Source organism: Podarcis cretensis (genome assembly GCF_951804945.1).
Source record: "Podarcis cretensis genome assembly, chromosome: 18".
Lineage (NCBI taxonomy): Eukaryota > Metazoa > Chordata > Lepidosauria > Squamata > Lacertidae > Podarcis > Podarcis cretensis.
Genome location: NC_137188.1, coordinates 13,395,900 through 13,415,626, shown reverse-complemented (window position 1 = coordinate 13,415,626; position 19,727 = coordinate 13,395,900). Strand labels below are relative to the sequence as shown.

At 47.6% G+C, this 19,727-nt stretch overlaps 1 protein-coding gene and 1 long non-coding RNA gene across 2 annotated transcripts; one reads left to right on the top strand and one right to left on the bottom strand.

Annotated features, from left to right (window-relative positions):
* On the top strand, window positions 1-3,732 carry LOC307207321. The gene is made up of 2 exons (XR_013834643.1): window positions 1-504; window positions 2,261-3,732. It is a non-coding gene; the product is annotated as an uncharacterized lncRNA (long non-coding RNA).
* PLVAP (plasmalemma vesicle associated protein) lies at window positions 2,802-17,243 on the bottom strand. Its single transcript, XM_079960771.1, has 6 exons — window positions 16,815-17,243; window positions 10,557-10,653; window positions 8,540-9,153; window positions 7,074-7,278; window positions 6,395-6,488; window positions 2,802-4,457 (listed from the first exon to the last, which is right to left on the bottom strand). Exons 1-6 carry the CDS (start codon window positions 17,169-17,171, stop codon window positions 4,451-4,453), a joined length of 1,374 nt encoding a protein of 457 aa, XP_079816897.1. The 5' UTR covers window positions 17,172-17,243; the 3' UTR covers window positions 2,802-4,450.
* Window positions 17,244-19,727: the final 2,484 nt, after the last annotated feature.

Sequence of the window (19,727 nt, the reverse complement as noted above, 5' to 3'; positions counted from 1 at the left end):
AATAATATTTTTGCAAGGCTCGGTTTCCAGCACAAATGGTGGGGAGAGCAGGAGACGACTGCCTTGCCTTCAGTGCAAAATTCGGTTTTTTAATGCAGCTACGCTCCCTAAAGGGTGCTGGGGAAGGGCACCCCCAAAGAGTTGATTTCCCCCCCCCCCTATTTAGCCTAATATTTACATTCTTTTTCCCCTGTTCAGTGATGGGGAGGGGGGAGAACAAAGATGAGTGAATGGGGGAAAATGTACAAAAACGTACATTCTTATGTGAATTGAAATAGTGTCGTTATCTTGAAACGTTGGCAGATTTTAAAAAGCCTACCTAGGGCTGCCATATTTTGAAGAGCGAAAATGAGGGCACATTTGCCGACTTCTGCTTTTAACTTCGGAGAGCTATTATGACGACTCTCCTATATGCAGGCCTGAGAAGCTGCGATCTACAGGTGAAACTCGAAAAATTAGAATATCGTGGAAAAGTTCCTTGATTTCAGGAATTCAGTTTGAATGGTGAAACTAATATATAAGATCGACTCTTGACATGCAAAACGAGATGTGCTTCTACTTCTCAGAGGTCCAATCTTGCTCAATTTACAATCCTTGTTTTGTTGATTTCCCTGAATATTCTAATTTTCTGAGATGGTTAATTTGGGGTTTTCACCAGCTGTACGCCATGATCATGGCAACGATAAGAAATCAAGGCTTGACAAATCTCGCTCGGCATGTCATGAGTCAATCTCATATATTAGTTTCACCTTTCGAGATGAATTCCTGAAATCAAGGAACTTTCCCACGATATTCTAATTTTTCGAGTTTCACCTATATAATGTCTTGTCCTCTTCCTTTAGACTTCCTGGCACTATTCCCAATAGGAAACCTTCGCCATTGCTAGTGGCAAAGTGGCAGTGACAGTCGCCAATTTGGATGCGTTTGGAAGAGGACTGGGCAAAATTTGGCCCGCGAGGGCGACCAGCCAGGATGGTGATTCCCAGCCTCCGCAGTCGGCGAGGACCATTAGCGAGGAGGCAGCCCTGAGCCACCCCGTCCTACACTCTTTTCCTGAGGTTATTCAGAAGCGAGGAACGCCGCCTTTTCCTGCGCAAAGGATCTGGAGGGGAAACCCAACTCAGGAAGCGAGGGAAGCTGCCGTTTTTCCTCTGCAGGCGACTTTGGGTTCATCCACTCACGCAGAGACAGCTGGAAAGAAACAGACGTTTCCTAGGAAGCAGCTCATATCCCTCTGGCTGCCATCCCATAATCATCACCATCATCATTACATACCCTCCAACCAGGGCCGGATTTAGGTTTGATGTGGCCCTAAGCTACTGAAGGTAACAGGGCACTTTCTACGTCCAGCTGTCCTTTCTCCACAACAAATTGCTGCTGTTTTTTGTGTTGAATAGATGCTATATGGTCATTGATAGGTATCTCAAGCCATTTGCACATCACAAAATATGTATTTTATCCAAGTCGTTGTTGAACAGAAATACAGTTAAGAAGAAGTATATTAATAGTGATAGTGATATTTTAGGGAGCAGGCGGGGCCCATGACTTACATCCTAGGAGCATACACAACACAAAACACAGTTGCTGTATGTAGGTTCTATTTTATTTGCTTTTTATCTTATGTTTTGGAAATACACGTCCAGGTTTTTCTTTTAGTTTTTTGGGGGGCCCCCAAGAGAGCGGGGCCGTAAGCTATAGCTTGCTTAGCTTATGCCTAAATCTGGCACTGCCCCTCCAACATTTATCCCCTGAAAATAAGGATGTCCTATTCCATCCCCTCCAACGTTTCTCCCCTGAAAAGAGGGCCGTCCTATTCCATCCCCTCCAACGTTTCTTGCCTCAAAATAGGAACGTCCTATTCCATCCCCTCCAACGTTTCTCCCGTGAAAACAGGGACATCCTATTCCATCCCCTCCAACGTTTCTCCCCTGAAAAGAGGGACATCCTATTCCATCCCCTCCAACGTTTCTCCCCTGAAAAGAGGGACGTCCTATTCCATCCCCTCCAACATTTCTCCCGTGAAAATAGGGACGTCCTATTTCATCCCCTCCAACATTTCTCCTGTGAAAATAGGGACGTCCTATTTCATCCCCTCCAACATTTCTCCCCTGAAAATAGGGACATCCTATTCCATCCCCTCCAATGTTTCTCCCCTGAAAATAGGGACGTCCTATTCCAGGGGTCAGCAGACTTTTTCAGTAGGAGGGCGGTCCATTTGAGAGCTTAGAATTCTTACAACGATGGCTTGGGGACTTGAAAGGTGAAACTAATTTATGAGCCAGACTCGTGACATGCAAAGCGAGATATGTCAAGCCTTGATTTGTGATAATTGTGATGATCATGGCGTACAGCTGGTGAAAACCCCAAATCAACCATCTCAGAAAATTAGAATATTCAAGGAAATCAGCAAAACAAGGATTGCAAATCGAACGAGATTGGACCTCTGAGAAGTAGAAGCACATCTTGCTTTGTATGACATGAGTCGATCTCATCTATTAGTTTCACCTTTCAAGTTGAATTCCTGAATGATATTCTAATTTTTCGAGTTTCACCTGTATGTCCAGCTGTCCTTTGTCAACAACAAATTGCCGCTGTTTTTTTGGTTGAATATATGCCATATGGCAATTTATGGACCTCATAGATATCTCAAGCCATTTGCGCATGTTGCCCTGCAACCAGTCCATGCAGAATGTCGGCACCCTATATATAGAAAGGAGCAAACCAGGGATATTTTAGGGAGCAGGCAGGGCCCATGACTGACATCCTAGGAGTCCACACAACACAAAACAAAACACGGTTGCTGCATGTAGGTTTTATTTTATTTGCCTTTTATCTTATATTTTGGAAATGTACATCCAGGGTTTTTTCCCATTTATTTTTTTTGGGGGCCCCCAAGAGAGTGGGGCCCTAAGCGAGAGCTTGTTTAGCACAGACGTAAATCCGGTACTGTCTGGAAAGGAAACAGATCCCCTCATTTCTGAAGGATGTTTCGTCAGCATCATGTGATTGGGGATAGACTGCCATGAACGTGGGAGCTCTATTCAACCATCCTTGCTAGCAAGGTCTATCCCGGGAAAGCTAAATAATGCCTCCTTTTTCCTGAGATATATATACATATAGGCCTATCTAAATGTGTACATGATATCAAAATTTATACATAGGCACGCCACCCTGCCTCTTGCAAAAATGTAGGAAATGTCTAGAAGCGACAGCAACAACTTAACTCTGCCCAAAGGGTGAATTTACAGCTTTGCTTTGCCGTTGTTGAAAGCATTCATGGTTTACATTCAAATCTTATGAAGAAAGTCAGGGCCAGGGGACACAAATGGCGGTTACATACCGTATTTATAAGACGCACCAGACCACAAGACGCACCTAGTTTTTGGAGGAGGAAAACAAGAAGAAAAATATTCTGAATCTCAGAAGCCAGAACAGCAAGAGGGATCGCTGTGCAGTGAAAGCAGCAATCCCTCTTGCTGTTCTGGCTTCTGGGATAGCTGCGCAGCCTGCATTCGCTCCATAAGACACACACACATTTCCCCTTACTTTTTAGGAGGGGAAAAGGGAGTCTTATAGAGCAAAAAATACTGTTTTATCATCACAACAGCCCTGAAAGGTAGGAAAGGCAGTCTGTTCATTTTGCTATCTAATTTCCTCCCCCCAACTCAGTTCTCCACAATTGCACGTCATTTTTGGACGACGGCTATTTTTTCAAAAACCCTCCTTGAAAAACTTTTCAATGCAACTTTGCCTAAGACACACAGATTTCCCCCAGGAGATCTCCACAGGATGTGACACATTTCTGTGTGTGCCTTTTGCCAACAGATGCGTCTCCATGCATAATTTCCTGGAGCAAATGCATTTTTTTGCACGAATCCGCCAGTTGGGGAACTGTGTTGCAAAATTCGGGGTATGAATTTCAAACCCCGTTTTGCTCAGATTTAAGCTTTCGTTTCTGGGAGGGATACCTGGGGGTATAATCAACCAGTGGATCGCGATCAAGCTCTTGAACATGCCTGCTTTTAGAGCATCTAAATTTCTCGCTAGGGCTTTCCAGATTCGTGGGACAAAACTGGATCGGGAAAAAGGAAAGGAATGATCCGCTAAGGGGTTGGGGAGAAGAAAGGTAAACCATCATTAATAGCGGTTATTATTATTTTTATGGGTGTAATGGCTGCTTGCGAAACACAACAAACCAAACGGACCGGCTGCATTTAGGATAAGACATCTTAAATTGGGCATCGGTTGTGTCGCCAAGAAGCAGTGAGGGTTTGGGGGAAGGGGGCAGTTTTCCCCATTCAATGCTGATGTCCATTTCCGCTTCGATTCCCTGTCCTGTCCGAAATGCATCACCAGCTGAGGAAATTTCCAAACTCCGCACTCTTCCCTTTCCAACAATCGAGTCTTAATTCCCAGGTGCTGTTCCTGAAGGCCTCCGGCGCCATTTCCTTTAACCGCTGTGGCGGGAAGAAATCAAATTCAGAATGAGTTTATACAGTAGGCTATTGATATTTACAAACGTATTCGGATACACTGGTACCTTGGTTCTCAAACGCCTTGGTTCTCAAAGCCCGGAAGTGAGTGTTCTGGTTTTTGAACGTTTTCCGGAAGCCGAACATCTGACGTGGCTGTCGGCTATTGTTTCTGGGGCGCCCGCGCCAATCATAAGCCGCGCCTCGGTTTCCGAACATTTCAGAAGTCAAACGGATTTCCAGAACGGAGTAAGCTAGGCACTTTTAGTTTTGCTCTTTATTTTGCATATTTTGTTTTTGAGGCTTTTTCGGTTCATTTGTTTTTGTGACTGTGCGGAACCCAGACCAGCTACTGATTGATTGGTTGTGTGACTGCGGAAATGGATAAAAGCCCCCCATCCAAACAATGACTATTGTCAGGGAACTGCCATCGGAGCCAGAGGCGGAGGGAGGGCTCCAGAGGGATGCCGGAGAGCGTCCCAGTAGGGAGAGAGGCAGCCCATTTGGTGGGGAAGGAAATCAGCGTAGCACCAGTGGAGAAGGGGGGCAGATGGGGGAATCGGAGAGAAGGCTCCTAGACTCCTCACCGGAGACCAGTGGGGAGAGCACGGGTCCTCCGCTGCCCACACCTTCCCTGCGCGGAAGACTTCCGCGCAGGGAGAGTAGGAGGCGACTGGGCGTCAAAGAACTTCTTTGCTGGAAGAAGTTCAAGAAACGCCCACTGACGGATTCTGCCAGCGATTGAGACAGCCACGGATGGGTGGCTGTCCGGACAGAAAGGGTTCACCCAGGTGACTCAGCCAGGTGTGGCGACAACGACTTACGCACGAGCAACCCCCTAGAACCATTACAACTATCATCCGGACCTATGGCAAAATCTGCACCTATGGCAACCCTACTTTAGGATTAATGGTTCTATTTCTGCAAATGTACAGCCTGAGTATAGAATGGAGGGGCTTAAAAGAGGGCCAGGGTGGAGCTCTCATTCCTTGGAAGTTTTTAAGCAGAGGTTCGGATCGCCACCTGCCATGGAAGTTTGAGCTCAGATTCCTGCATTGTAAGCGGGTTGGGCTGGATGACCTTCAGGGGTCCCTGAGTCCGACTCTGCGAGTCTATAAGATCTAGAGCAGCGGTTCTCAAGCGGCGGGTCCCCAGATGTTGTCAGACTACAACTCCCATCACCCCTGAGCTCTGGCCTTGCTAGCTAGGGGTGATGGGAGTTGTAGTCCAACAACATCTGGGGACCCGCAGGTTGAGAAAGGCTGATCTGGAGAACATAGAATCATAGACCTTCCTATGGTCAAACAGCTCTGACCACGTGAAAGCCCTTCCTGGTGTTGAGTCGGGCTCTCCTTTCCTGCAACTCGGAGCCACGGGTTCGAGTCCTACCCTGCGGAGCAGGAGAAAACAAGCTTGCGCCCTCTTCCATTAGAGAGCCCTTGAGATAGTGGAAGATGGCTCTCCTGTCTCCTCTCAAGTCTCCTCTTTTACAAGCTGAACACCCTCAGCTCCTTCGACCGTTCCTCATCAGGCATGGCTTCCAGAACCCTTGAACATTTCGGTCTCCCTCCTTTGCCCACCTTCCAGCTTGTCAACATCCATCTTAAATTGTGCTGCCCAGAACTGGACACCGTATCCCTGGTGTGGTCTGACCAAGGCAGAATAGAGAAGGACTACAACTTCCCTTGATCTGGACACTAGACTTCCATCTCTATGATCCTGTGATTCTCTGAAATCTGGGACCTGATCCGCCTGCCCCCATAACCTGGGATCACCCCCATATTGACACCACACCTTATCTACTGGGCTCTGACCCCGAAGCATCTAAACTTTCCAGCAACCCAACAGAACAGTAGCTCAGCCCCTTCTCTCTGCCCCATAGACCAGGGACGTATTAAAATCACATTTTTTCACTACAGGACCTGGGGGGTTGTCCCGCGAGGACAGCTGGCGGCTGGTTCTGCAGCTTCCCATTCTCCAAAGGGGGTTTCTTGTTCTCCAGAGTTCTCAATCGATCTAAAGGAACACAAAGGAAACATGTTCCGAGGTAAGGTTTCGCCTTCTGAACAGGAGCAACCGGCCGCTTACCCTATTTTCAGGGGAGAAACGTTGGAGGGGATGGAATAGGATGTCCCTATTTTCAGGGGAGAAACGTTGGAGGGGATGGAACAGGACGTCCCTATTTTCACGGGAGAAACGTTGGAGGGGATGGAATAGGATGTCCCTATTTTCAGGGGAGAAATGTTGGAGGGGATGGAACAGGACGTCCCTATTTTCAGGGGAGAAACGTTGGAGGGGATGGAAGAGGACGTCCCTATTTTCAGGGGAGAAACGTTGGAGGGGATGGAATAGGACGTCCCTATTTTCAGGGGAGAAACGTTGGAGGGGATGGAATAGGACGTCCCTATTTTCAGGGGAGAAACGTTGGAGGGGATGGAACAGGACGTCCCTATTTTCACGGGAGAAACGTTGGAGGGGATGGAATAGGATGTCCCTATTTTCAGGGGAGAAATGTTGGAGGGGATGGAACAGGACGTCCCTATTTTCACGGGAGAAACGTTGGAGGGGATGGATGGAGCCAAGTGGGGTGGGTTGACTCACCAGCATTGATTTGTATTCCCGGGGAGGCAGGATTCGGCTGCACGACTGCACCTGATCTTCCGGGGAAGATTTGTGGGCTGGAAACCGAACCAGCAGTATTCACGACTCTCCCTGCGTTCCAAGTGCCCCCCATCGTGTTGGCACCGCTGGACAGAACGGGGCTCGCCGGCCTCACGAACGGGTTGCTGGGGAACGAAGAAGTCCCCTGCGAAGCAAAGAACCCTGATATCTCCTCTGAACAAGTCCTGTGAGTTTTCAGCAGAGCTGCGCAGGTGGAGAAGCTTTGAGGGCCACATTTGGGCCCCCAGGAAGCTCCCCACCGGCCCTTCTGCCAACTCCGGCAGGTAGTAACCAGCCGTCCTGCCAACCCTTCCATGCCCAGTTCCGTTTATATCCAGGTTTGGTGGAGCCTCTGCCCTTTCAAACCCCAACAACAACTCGGCGAGGTAGGCTGAAAGCGAGCAACTGGTGAGTTTCATGGCTAAGTGGGAAGATTCGAACCCCGCTCTCCCAGGACTCGTCACGACAGCAGGCCCCTCTCTTTACACCCAATACCTACCCATAACGTTTGCCCTGATATTTATTCCATTAGCCCACTTTACCCCTAAACAATAGGGTGGTGATTGGTGATGTGGTAATGTTGTATTGTATTATTTATGCAAATTGATTTTATCTCGAGTTAAAGATCTGACTGGGACAAACCTCGTTACGTGGAGCTGGTATTTTGCACAATTTGTATACGTTGTCTGTTTGATCATGTGTGGTTTGCTGTGCCTCATAAAGGACATTAAAATAAAACCTCCCTAAACAGGGCTGCCTTCCGATGACTTCTAAAAGTCGGACAGTGGTTTATTTCCTTGACATCTGACGGGAGGGCGCCACCACCGAGAAGGGCCCGTCCCTGGTTCTCTGTAACCTCATTTCTCAAAGGGAGGGAACCGCCAGAAGGCCCTCAGCATTGGATCTTGTTATAACGAGGCTATTATTGGACACTAACGAAAAACTAATAAAATTATGCTCCAAAAATGGAAGAGGGAATGGGCGTCTGAGGAGTGCCGGAATTGCGGTTTCTTACCCTGAGATTACCCTGAGACACAGGTGGCGCTGTGGGTTAAACCACAGAGCCTAGGACTTGCCGATCAGAAGGTCGGCGGTTCGAATCCCTGCAATGACGGGGTGAGCTCCCATTGCTCAGTCCCTGCTCCTGCCAACCTAGCAGTTCAAAAGCACGTCAAAGTGCAAGTAGATAAATAGGTACCACTCTGGTGGGAAGGTAAACAGCATTTCCGTGCGCTGCTCTGGTTCTCCAGAAGTGTCTCAGTCATGCTGGCCACATGACCCAGAAAACTGTCTGCGGGGCGGACAAACGCCAGTTCCCTCGGCCAATAAAGCAAGATGAGTGCTGCAACCCCAGAGTCGGCCACGACTGGACCTAATGGTCAGGGGTCCCTTGACCTTGACCTTACCCTGAGATTCAGGCATGCTGTCTTGCTCTGCTGCAACTGCAGCTGGAGGGTCTCCTTCTCCCCGACCAACTGCTGCCTCTCTACGTACATCTTCTTGGTCTCCGCATCCTGGGCATCTCGGAGGATCTGCTTCTCCCTCTCGCACTGTAATTTTTGGGCGCCCGCTTGGCGCTCCTTCTCCTGCAAGCTGTGGGTGCAAGTGGCCTTCTCTCTTTGCAGCCTCCCGTTCTCCTCGGCCGCGCTGCTCACTTTCTGGTCCACCTGCCTGGCCAGCACCTCGAACTGGTCCCTCACGGCGTCTGTCAGCGGTCGGAAGTTCTGATGGATGCTGCCGACCTGGTAGCACGAGGTGAACTTGGCCATGACCTGCTCAGAGGATGATCTCAGGTTCTCAAGGACGGGATTCAGCTTGGACAGGACTTGGGAACCCAGGTCATTGTAGGTCTGCATCCGCGACTGGTCTCCCAGCCGGTTGATCTCGCAAGCTTGCTTCTCCTTCTCTATCCGGTCCAATTGGTCCTGCAGGTTTTTCTGGACACCGGACAAGGCACCCTGCTCCAGTTGGCTCCTCAGCTGCAGAGCGGCCAGTTTTTCCTGGAGAGAGTCGATCCGAACTGCGGGACATTCGAAAAGGAAGAGAAAGACAAAACGATATGGAAAAAAAAAAGTTTTGAATAACTTTTGTTTAAAAAAAACAGAGGCCTTTTTGTTAGGTATTATAGGTGGAAAAGAAAAGAAAAAGTTGTTTTTTATTTACCAATAAATAACCAAAAGAAAATAATATCTGCCAAAAGAAAATAAAAAGTTGTTTATGTGTGCAGTGACAGCAGCAAGGGGCTGTTTCCATCCCCCCAAAACACAAGGGTCAGAGAGATAGACAGACAGATAGATAGACAGAAATAGATAGATAAATATAGACAGATGTTAGATAGATAGATGATAGATGATAGACAGATAGGTGATAGATAGATAGATAGATAGATAGATATAGATAGATAGATAGATAGATATACATAGATGTTAGATAGATATAGATAGATGATAGAGAGATAGAGATAAAGAGATGATAGATAGATGATAGATAGATATAGATGAAAGACAGAGAGATAGATAGAGATAGATAGATGATAAATAGATAAAAAATAAAATAAAATGTCCAGTAGCACCTTAGAGACCAACTAAGTTATTTATTTGGACGCAGGTGGCGCTGTGGGTTAAAGCCTCAGCGCCTAGGACTTGCCGATCGAAAGGTTGGCGGTTCGAATCCCTGCGGCGGGGTGCGCTCCCGCTGCTCGGTCCCAGCGCCTGCCAACCTAGCAGTTCGAAAGCACCTCCGGGTGCAAGTAGATAAATAGGGACCGCTTACCAGCGGGAAGGTAAACGGCGTTTCCGTGTGCGGCTCTGGCTCGCCAGAGCAGCGATGTCACGCTGGCCACGTGACCCGGAAGTGTCTCCGGACAGCGCTGGCCCCTGGCCTCTTAAGTGAGATGGGCGCACAACCCCAGAGTCTGTCAAGACTGGCCCGTACGGGCAGGGGTACCTTTACCTTTACCTTTACCTTTTAAGTTAATTATTATTATTATTATTATTATTATTATTATTTCTTATGGGGGCGGCGGCAGGATTTCTGGCAGCAGCTGGGCTTTGCACGGTTCTCTAGGGGCAGCCTTTCCTGGCCATAGCTGTAAACTTTTCTCTTTTCTTGCGAGGAATCCTATTTGGAATAAGGGAATTTCCCTTAAAAAACGGGAAACGTTGACAGCTATGTTCCTGGCATGGCCAACCGTACACCTGCGGCTGATCAGCCTTCAGGGACTCATTCAGAGAACCAGCGGGCACCAGCTGTCTTCGGCCGAACTTCCAGCAGCCGTAGCCTCAAGGCTAGATTAATAATAATAATAAAATTTTATTTATATCCCACCCTCTCCAGCCAAAGCCGGGCTCAGAGCGGCTAACAACAGTAAAAATAGCACAGTTTTAGATTACCACAGTGTGCCCTGGGCCGGGCTGCTCTTACCTTGAGTCGTCATATTCAGAAGGTACAAGTTGTAAGCGCATTCCCGGCTCATCTGTTGGGCAATTGCGTCCTGTCTTCGCTGCTCATGGCATTTTAACTGGGGCAAGATGGAGAGAGGGGTGGGTTAGGATCCAACGATTTGGGGTGGTAGAGGAAAATAAGCAGAGCTGACACTGACTGGAGAAAGCAGCTTCAAATATTATTAATAATTATCAATTATTAAAACAAAATAAAAAAATTCCTTCCAGTAGCACCTTAAAGACCAACTAAGTTAGTTCTTGGTATGAGCTTTCGTGTATCTGAAGAAGTGTGCATGCACATGAAAGCTCATACCAAGAACTAACTTAGTTGGTCTTTAAGGTGCTACTGGAAGGAATTTTTTTAATTTTTTTTTTGACTATGGCAGACCAACACGGCTACCTATCTGTAACTATTAATTATTATTGATCACTATTAATTAGTGTTAAATCAGACTGTGGGAGGCAGTGGAAGACAGGAGTGCCTGGCGTGTTCTGGTCCATGGGGTCACGAAGAGTCAGAAACGACTAAACAACAAGAAGTGTTAATTAGTATTGCTTATTGCTTATTGCTATTGCTATTGCTCTTCTTCGTCTTTGGTGATCCCTCATAGCCGAGTAAGATTGTCTTCCATAAACACGGTTTATCAACATGAACTGATTGCAGGTCTTCCTTGGCAATACCTAGTAGCTGAGAAAGATTGTCTTCCATATACACAGTTTTAACAGTGAGTCCATAAGTGACAGTGGAGGTCCTTCCACGGTGGGGACATTGGTTTCCGGGCGGGAGTTGATCCCGGTGAGGGTTTGCCAAGTGTGCCTTCCTCTTAGCACGTTTCTCCCTCGCGTCCTGAGTTCGAGTGTCTCCAAAGCCCACGACACCTTTGGTCAAGGCTGTTCTCCAACTGGAGTGCTCACAGGTCAGTGTTTCCCAGTTGTTGGTGTTTATACTACATTTTTAAAGATTTGCCTTGAGAGAGTCTTTATATAATAATAATAATAATAATAATAATAATAATAATAATAATTTATTATTTATACCCCGCCTCCCCAGCCACTCTGGGCGGCTTACATAAAAACCAAAAATACAGTAAAATATCACACGTTAAAAACTTCCCTGAACAGGGCTGCCTTAAGATGTCTTCTAAATGTCAGGTAGTTGTTTATCACTTTGACATCTGCTGGAAGGGCGTTCCACAGGACGGGTGCCACTACCGAGAAGGCCCTCTGCCTGGTTCCCTGTAGCTTTGCTTCTCGCAATGAGGGAACCGCCAGAAGGCCCTCGGCGCTGGACCTCAGCGTCCGGGCAGAATGATGGGGGTGGAGACGCTCCTTCAGGTATACTGGACCGAGGCCGTTTAGGGCTTTAAAGGTCAGCACCAACACTTTGAATTGTGCTAGGAAACGTCCTGGGAGCCTCTTTGAACCTCTTTTGTTGACCACCAGCATTACGCTTTCCATTTTTAAGTTCGGAATAGAGGAGTTGCTTTGGAAGACGATCATCAGGCATCCGCACAACATGACCAGTCCAACGAAGTTGATGTTGAAGAATCATTGCTTCGACACTGGTGATCTTTGCTTCTTCCCGTACACTGGTATTAGTTCGCCTGTCTTCCCAAGTGATGTGTAAAATATTTCGGAGACACCGTTGATGGAATCTTTCGAGGAGTTGGAGATGGCTTTTGTAAGTGGTCCATGTTTCCCAAGCATACAGTAAGGTTGGTAGTACAAGAGCTTTGCAAACAAGCATTTTGGTTTCCCTGCAAATGTCCCAGTCCTCAAACACTCTGCACTTTGATTGGGAGAAAGCTGCACTCGCAGAGCTCAGGTGATGCTGGATTTCAGCATCAATGTTGGCCCTTGTGGAAAGAGACCCCCTATTTTTCGCTCTATAAGACGCACCAGACCACAAGATGCACCTAGTTTTCGGAGGAGGAAAACAAGAAAAAAAATATTCTGAATCTCAGAAGCCAGAACAGCAAGAGGGATCTCTGCGCAGTGAAAGCAGCAATCCCTCTTGCTGTTCTGGCTTCTGGGATAGCTGCGCAGCCTGCCTTCGCTCCATAAGACGCACACACATTTCCCCTTACTTTTTAGGAGGGAAAAAGTGAGTCTTATAGAGCAAAAAATATGGTAACTTTCCAGGTAGGGGAAGTGATCAACACTTTCCAACATCATTGAGTTGGATTTGATGGAATGCCCCAGGTCCTTATACACTTTACCTGCTTCCAGGCAGGTGGTTCCTTCTTAGGGATGGGGGCAGAAACTGGTCCTTTCCTCTCATTTCCCCCACCCCCAATCTTGAGCTCGGTTTTCGACATATCCTTGCCACCCTTTTAAACCCCTCGTGGAAATTCATCAGCATCTCCGCGTAAATTTCTCCCGGCAAATGCATTTTTGTGTGTGTGTTTTGCCTAAGATTCATTTTCCTCCTCGTTCTTTATTTGCAAAGCAATTTCCCCCCCCAGCCCCCGGCCCCCCCCCCCCCGCCATAATGCTTCCTTGAACCTTATTCTACAGCATTCGATGCAAACATCGCCCTAGCTCAGGAATTTGGGGACACATTACTCTGTCAGGAGAACTTCACTGAAAAATTTAGAGAAGGGTGGATTTGAAAAGATGACTGTGTTCCGGTTAGTTTACTTTTTCTCTATTATTATTGCTATTATTCATCATCAATCTTTATTACAGTCCAGAGATCCAACAAATCATTACAAAACTATACACAATTCATACAGCCTACCGCCAGGTTAAACAAGCATTTTGTTTAGAATATAGGGCTCATTCGATCTTGCAACCACCGATAAAAACTTTGCCACTGCTAATGTTCTAACATTTGTCCGGTCTTCCAATAGGAACCCGACATAGTGAGCCTCTGATTTTCCCAGGAAAGGTACCAGCAAGGGTAATATCAGTTCAGCCCTGGCTTGCTCATATTTTGCACAGTGCAACAAACTATGTTTTATGGAGTCGATGTCTTGAGCACACGAGCAAAGTCCGTCCTGGCAGGGAACTCCTCTCAACACTGCAGAAGGAAAGACGTTTAGTCTGGCTTTGGTGAAAAGCCTTCGATAATTTGGTACTGTCAGGTTTTTAATGTAAGATGTTGACTTAAAGACATGGCCATATTGTACTCCTACTGCCAGCAGACTACAGACTGCGTGTGATCGAGATCGCAAGTCACTGTGTGTATTATCCCATAATCTTTGCTTTAACATCTTTTGGGTGCTTTCATAACCCAGGTAACACAGTTGGGTAATACAATCATTCTTATCATCATTATCATTATTATTTAGCAGGCAATGCAATATATAATATGCAGCAGCCATTATGGCAAACAGGCATTCCCTATAAAGAAGAAACACCGACAGGAAGAAAATTTTAACAATACAAATTATTCATATCAACCTTATCCCTTTAGGAGCTGTTTGTGGGTGCTCGACGCTACTGGATATGAAAGCACGTCACAAAAATATAACAATTCAAAATAAACTTGTCACTTTTACACGGGCCTCAAAGCATTCTCAGTTTGTGTGTCCATCCACACCCCATTAATTCAATATCCAACAACATTGCGTACCATAGACTCATAAAATCCTAGAATTGGAAGGGACACTCGAGGGTCATCCAGCCCAACCCCCAGGGCCGGATTTAGTTTTGATGAGATCCTCAGCTCCTGAAGGTTATTGCTTATTTTGCAGAGGACTGACCAACAGATGCTGTCTGCAAACAGCTGTGTCATGACGGTCAAAAGATTGTCTGCCTACATCTTGTTGCTAAAAGGAAAAAGGGGCTGAATGTTCAGCTGTTGCTATAATGATTGTAAATAGTGCTTGCAAAAGGGTAAAAGAGGATTGGGAAATGACAGAGCCAGCACATAACATCCAGTGAAACAGGGACGTCCTATTCCATCCCCTCCAACGTTTCTCCCCTGAAAATAGGGACGTCCTATTCCATCCCCTCCAATGTTTCTCCCCTGAAAATAGGGACGTCCTATTCCATCCCCTCCAACGTTTCTCCCCTGAAAATAGGGACGTCCTATTCCATCCCCTCCAACGTTTCTGCCCTGAAAATAGGGACATCCTATTCCATCCCCTCCAACGTTTCTCCCCTGAAAAGAGGGACGTCCTTTTTCATCCCCTCCACCATTTCTCCCCTGAAAATAGGGACATCCTATTCCATCCCCTCCAACGTTTCTCCCCTGAAAATAGGGACGTCCTATTCCATCCTCTCCAACGTTTCTCCCCTGAAAATAGGGACGTCCTATTCCATCCCCTCCAATGTTTCACCCCTGAAAATAGGGACATCCTATTCCATCCCCTCCAACGTTTCTCCCCTGAAAATAGGGACGTCCTATTCCATCCCCTCCAGCGTTTCTCCCCTGAAAATAGGGACATCCTATTCCAACCCCTCCAACGTTTCTCCCCTGAAAATAGGGACGTCCTATTCCATCCCCTCCAATGTTTCTCCCCTGAAAATAGGGACGTCCTATTCCATCCTCTCCAACGTTTCTCCCCTGAAAATAGGGACGTCCTATTCCATCCCCTCCAATGTTTCACCCCTGAAAATAGGGACGTCCTATTCCATCCCCTCCAACGTTTCTCCCCTGAAAATAGGGACGTCCTATTCCATCCCCTCCAACGTTTCTCCCCTGGAAATAGGGACGTCCTATTCCATCCCCTCCAACGTTTCTCCCCTGGAAATAGGGACGTCCTATTCCATCCCCTCCACCGTTTCTCCCCTGAAAATAGGGACGTCCTATTCCATCCCCTCCAACGTTTCTCCCCTGAAAATAGGGACGTCCTATTCCATCCCCTCCACCGTTTCTCCCCTGAAAATAGGGACGTCCTATTCCATCCCCTCCAACGTTTCTCCCCTGAAAATAGGGACGTCCTATTCCATCCCCTCCAACGTTTCTCCCCTGAAAATAGGGACGTCCTATTCCATCCCCTCCAATGTTTCACCCCTGAAAATAGGGACGTCCTATTCCATCCCCTCCAACGTTTCTCCCCTGAAAATAGGGACGTCCTATTCCATCCCCTCCAACGTTTCTCAGCTCCTGAAGGTTATTGCTTATTTTGCAGAGGACTGACCAACAGATGCTGTCTGCAAACAGCTGTGTCATGACGGTCAAAAGATTGTCTGCCTACATCTTGTTGCTAAAAGGAAAAAGGGGCTGAATGTTCAGCTGTTGCTATAATGATTGTAAATAGTGCTTGCAAAAGGGTAAAAGAGGATTGGGAAATGACAGAGCCAGCACATAACATCCAGTGAAACAGGGACGTCCTATTCCATCCCCTCCAACGTTTCTCCCCTGAAAATAGGGACGTCCTATTCCATCCCCTCCAATGTTTCTCCCCTGAAAATAGGGACGTCCTATTCCATCCCCTCCAACGTTTCTCCCCTGAAAATAGGGACGTCCTATTCCATCCCCTCCAACGTTTCTGCCCTGAAAATAGGGACGTCCTATTCCATCCCCTCCACCGTTTCTCCCCTGAAAATAGGGACGTCCTATTCCATCCCCTCCAACGTTTCTCCCCTGAAAATAGGGACGTCCTATTCCATCCCCTCCACCGTTTCTCCCCTGAAAATAGGGACGTCCTATTCCATCCCCTCCAACGTTTCTCCCCTGAAAATAGGGACGTCCTATTCCATCCCCTCCAACGTTTCTCCCCTGAAAATAGGGACGTCCTATTCCATCCCCTCCAATGTTTCACCCCTGAAAATAGGGACGTCCTATTCCATCCCCTCCAACGTTTCTCCCCTGAAAATAGGGACGTCCTATTCCATCCCCTCCAACGTTTCTGCCCTGAAAATAGGGACGTCCTATTCCATCCCCTCCAACGTTTCTCCCCTGAAAATAGGGACGTCCTATTCCATCCCCTCCAACGTTTCTCCCCTGAAAATAGGGACGTCCTATTCCATCCCCTCCAACGTTTCTCCCCTGAAAATAGGGACGTCCTATTCCATCCCCTCCAACGTTTCTCCCCTGAAAATAGGGACGTCCTATTCCATCCCCTCCAACGTTTCTCCCCTGAAAATAGGGACGTCCTATTCCATCCAAACCGGGACGGCTGTCCAGGACTGTCCTTGGAAAACAGGGACGTTTGTAGGATCTGAAAGAAACACCCCAACATGCGGCACACAGGCTCATCTCTGTGTGTATGCGAGCTTCTGGTGATGGCAGGGTCCCCCAGAGATCATCCAGCCCAACCCCGTTAGAGACGGTCTCTCTGCTGACCTTTTCGTTGTTGCAGGCCACCAGGGTCTTGTTGCAGCTTCCGGCTTTGTTCTTGTTCAGGTTGGCCTCCACCTGGCTGGCGTTGAGGCGTTTCTTGAAGTCCGCGATCTCTCGGCTGTGCTCCTGGCCCTTCTTGTTGCACTGCAGGAGCTGCTCCTGCAAGACTTTCTGGTGTTGCTTGGTGCTCTCCTCCGAGTTTCCGTACACCATGAAAAGCACCAGCCCCAAGATGATGAGGAACTGGATGAGTGAGAGGAAGAGGAAGAAATATTTCATGTAGAAGCCGCAATCCCTTTTATTGGGGTTCTCCTTCAACTCCAAGCCCAGCTTGGCCATCGTGTAGGGGTTCTTCTCCATCTCGCCAACAACTGCCTCTGCCAACCTCGAAGGAGCCGCTTTTGGGTCAGCCGGGCGGGGACTCCAATTCCCCGAGTGTTTATATTGCCTCCTTCCTCTCGCCTGACTCCATCCTGCCTAGCCGGAAAAAGCTGCTGGTTCCTGGTTATCAAAAGGGGCCCTCTTGTCACCAGGAGATTTCTCGGGGGGCGGCCTCTCGCAGATCCTTCCCCCTTGTTTTTGTTTTTTCGGCCGACAGGAACAAGGCCAAGGCGGCCTCGCCTCTGCCAGTCTGGTCCCCAGGGTGCCCCGAAAGACGTCAGCCGGGGCAAAGGCATAGAAGCAACCAGAGCATCGTCAAATTTCAGAGGGACAAGGGCCCCCCGGAGATCCTCTAGTCCAACCCTCTGAGGTGCAGGAATCTTTTGCCAGTTGTGGGGCTCCAACCCACAACCCTGAGATGGCCGACCGGCTGAGTTCTGTCCCAGGAGCCCCGGAGTTTCCTTGGCATGGAGGGCAAAGTGGGGGCAATACCCCACTAACTTCAGCCTGCATCTCTCCTCCAGCCCCAGGCCTTATCACCCAGAATGTCCTTAGCCCCTAAAGCAGGGGCACATACAAAAAGGGAGTTTGTTGTTGTTGTTTTTAAAGACATTTGATTTAATAATAATAATAATAATAATAATAATAATAATAATAATAATAATTTTATTTATACCCTGCCCTCCCTGGCCAGAGCCAGGCTAAGGGCGGCTAACAACAGTAAAATTACAATAAAAATATAACGGGGGGGAAACCAATTTAAAATACAGGTTAAAATGCAATTTAAAAATATATAGAATTGTGTGTGTGTGTTTTAAAGCTTCCAAGCCTTTATCATGGGGAAAATCAGAACTTCACTAGACTTGCTTAATCTCCCCATTCCTTCTGCTGCCCCCCCCCCAATTTTTCCCACCTAAACCAGGGGGCGTCCGACTTCGGTTGAAATAAAATGAGGAAATCAAAGGGAAGCATGCTCCTTCTTCCATGGGACGGCCCTCAAGATATTGGAAGATGGCTCTCCTATCTCCTCTCAGGCTCCTCTTTTCCAGGCTAAACATCGCCAGCTCCTTCGACCGTTCCTCATCAGGCTCGGTTTCCAGACCCTTGATCATCTTGGTTTCCCTCCTCTGCTCACCTTCCAGCTTGTCCACATCCTTCTTAAATTGTGGTGCCCAGAACTGAACACAGTATCCCAGGTGTGGTCTGACCAAGGCAGAATATTTCTCTGCAAGGAGGAAGGAAATGGGGAAAGCTTTCCAATGGTCTTTGGACTGTAGGAATTTACACCTCCCTTTTCAAACACAGTCTGGCAAGGACCTGTTCAGCTGAGCACACTTATCAATATGCATAAGAGATTCAGGAACTTAGTATTTACCATCTCCAAGGAATGGCCAGGCTACCCAGAAAAGGCAATTGATAAGGCATGATTGATCAGGTCTCCTGGCAGACAGGATTGAAATTGTCCTTTGTTTTCTCCGGTGTTATGTTTCGATGACTAGCTGTACGAGTTAATCTGGTCTGTGACCGTTTAATAAAATTTGATATTTGATATTTGACAGGAGAGAAGCCACACACTCCCATTTCTGCTGTGGACCACCTCTTTCTGTGATGTATGCATGATATTTTGGGGGGTGGTCTTGGGCTACAAGGGACGTGGGTGGCGCTGTGGGTTAAACCACAGAGCCTAGGACTTGCTGATCGGCGGTTCGAATCCCCGCAATGACGGGGTGAGCTCCCGTTGCTCGGTCCCTGCTCCTGCCAACCTAGCAGTTCGAAAGCACGTCCAAGTGCAAGTAGATAAATAGGTACCACTCCGGCGGGAAGGTAAACGGCGTTTCCATGCACTGCTCTGGTTCGCCAGAAGCGGCTTAGTCCTGCTGGCCACATGACCCGGAAGCTGTACGCCGGCTCCCTCGGCCAATAAAGCGAGATGAGCGCCGCAACCCCAAAGTCGGTCATAACTGGACCTAATGGTCAGGGGTCCCTTTACCTTTACCTTTATATAAGGGCTTGAGCACCACTGTTCTGGGTTCTTCCAGAATGTGGGGAGTGAGGACCCTGTTGCAACAGTTTAATAAAGATCAGGCTTACTAGCTGCTTTGCTTCTCAATATTCTCTGCTTGGCCTCTGTTATTTTCTCCTACGATAGAGAACCTACTTAAGGACTCTATACGGGCTCTTGGGTACCCCATAAGGGAAAAGGAGCAGGTTTTTTTCTTATACCAATAGCTTAGTGAGGGGGATCTCTTAATAACTCCTAACAGCACCTTTAACAAGCCAGACACCCCAGGATTTGGGGAATAATTGGCAGTTGCCTGGATTTCTCCCTGTTTGGGGGTTGTTGTTTTTTTGCCTTCGTCTTCTTTTGTTTGCAAAACGCCCTGCGGCATTTTGCAAAGGGAAGTCTATAAATCATCTGAACAATTAACCAGCTCTAACCCCATCATCGCAGATATCTGGCTGCTTTGCTCGGTTCATCTGTTCAGGTCCTTTTGTCATTCTGAATTGTTCTTGGTGCCTGTCCTAAGTGTTTCC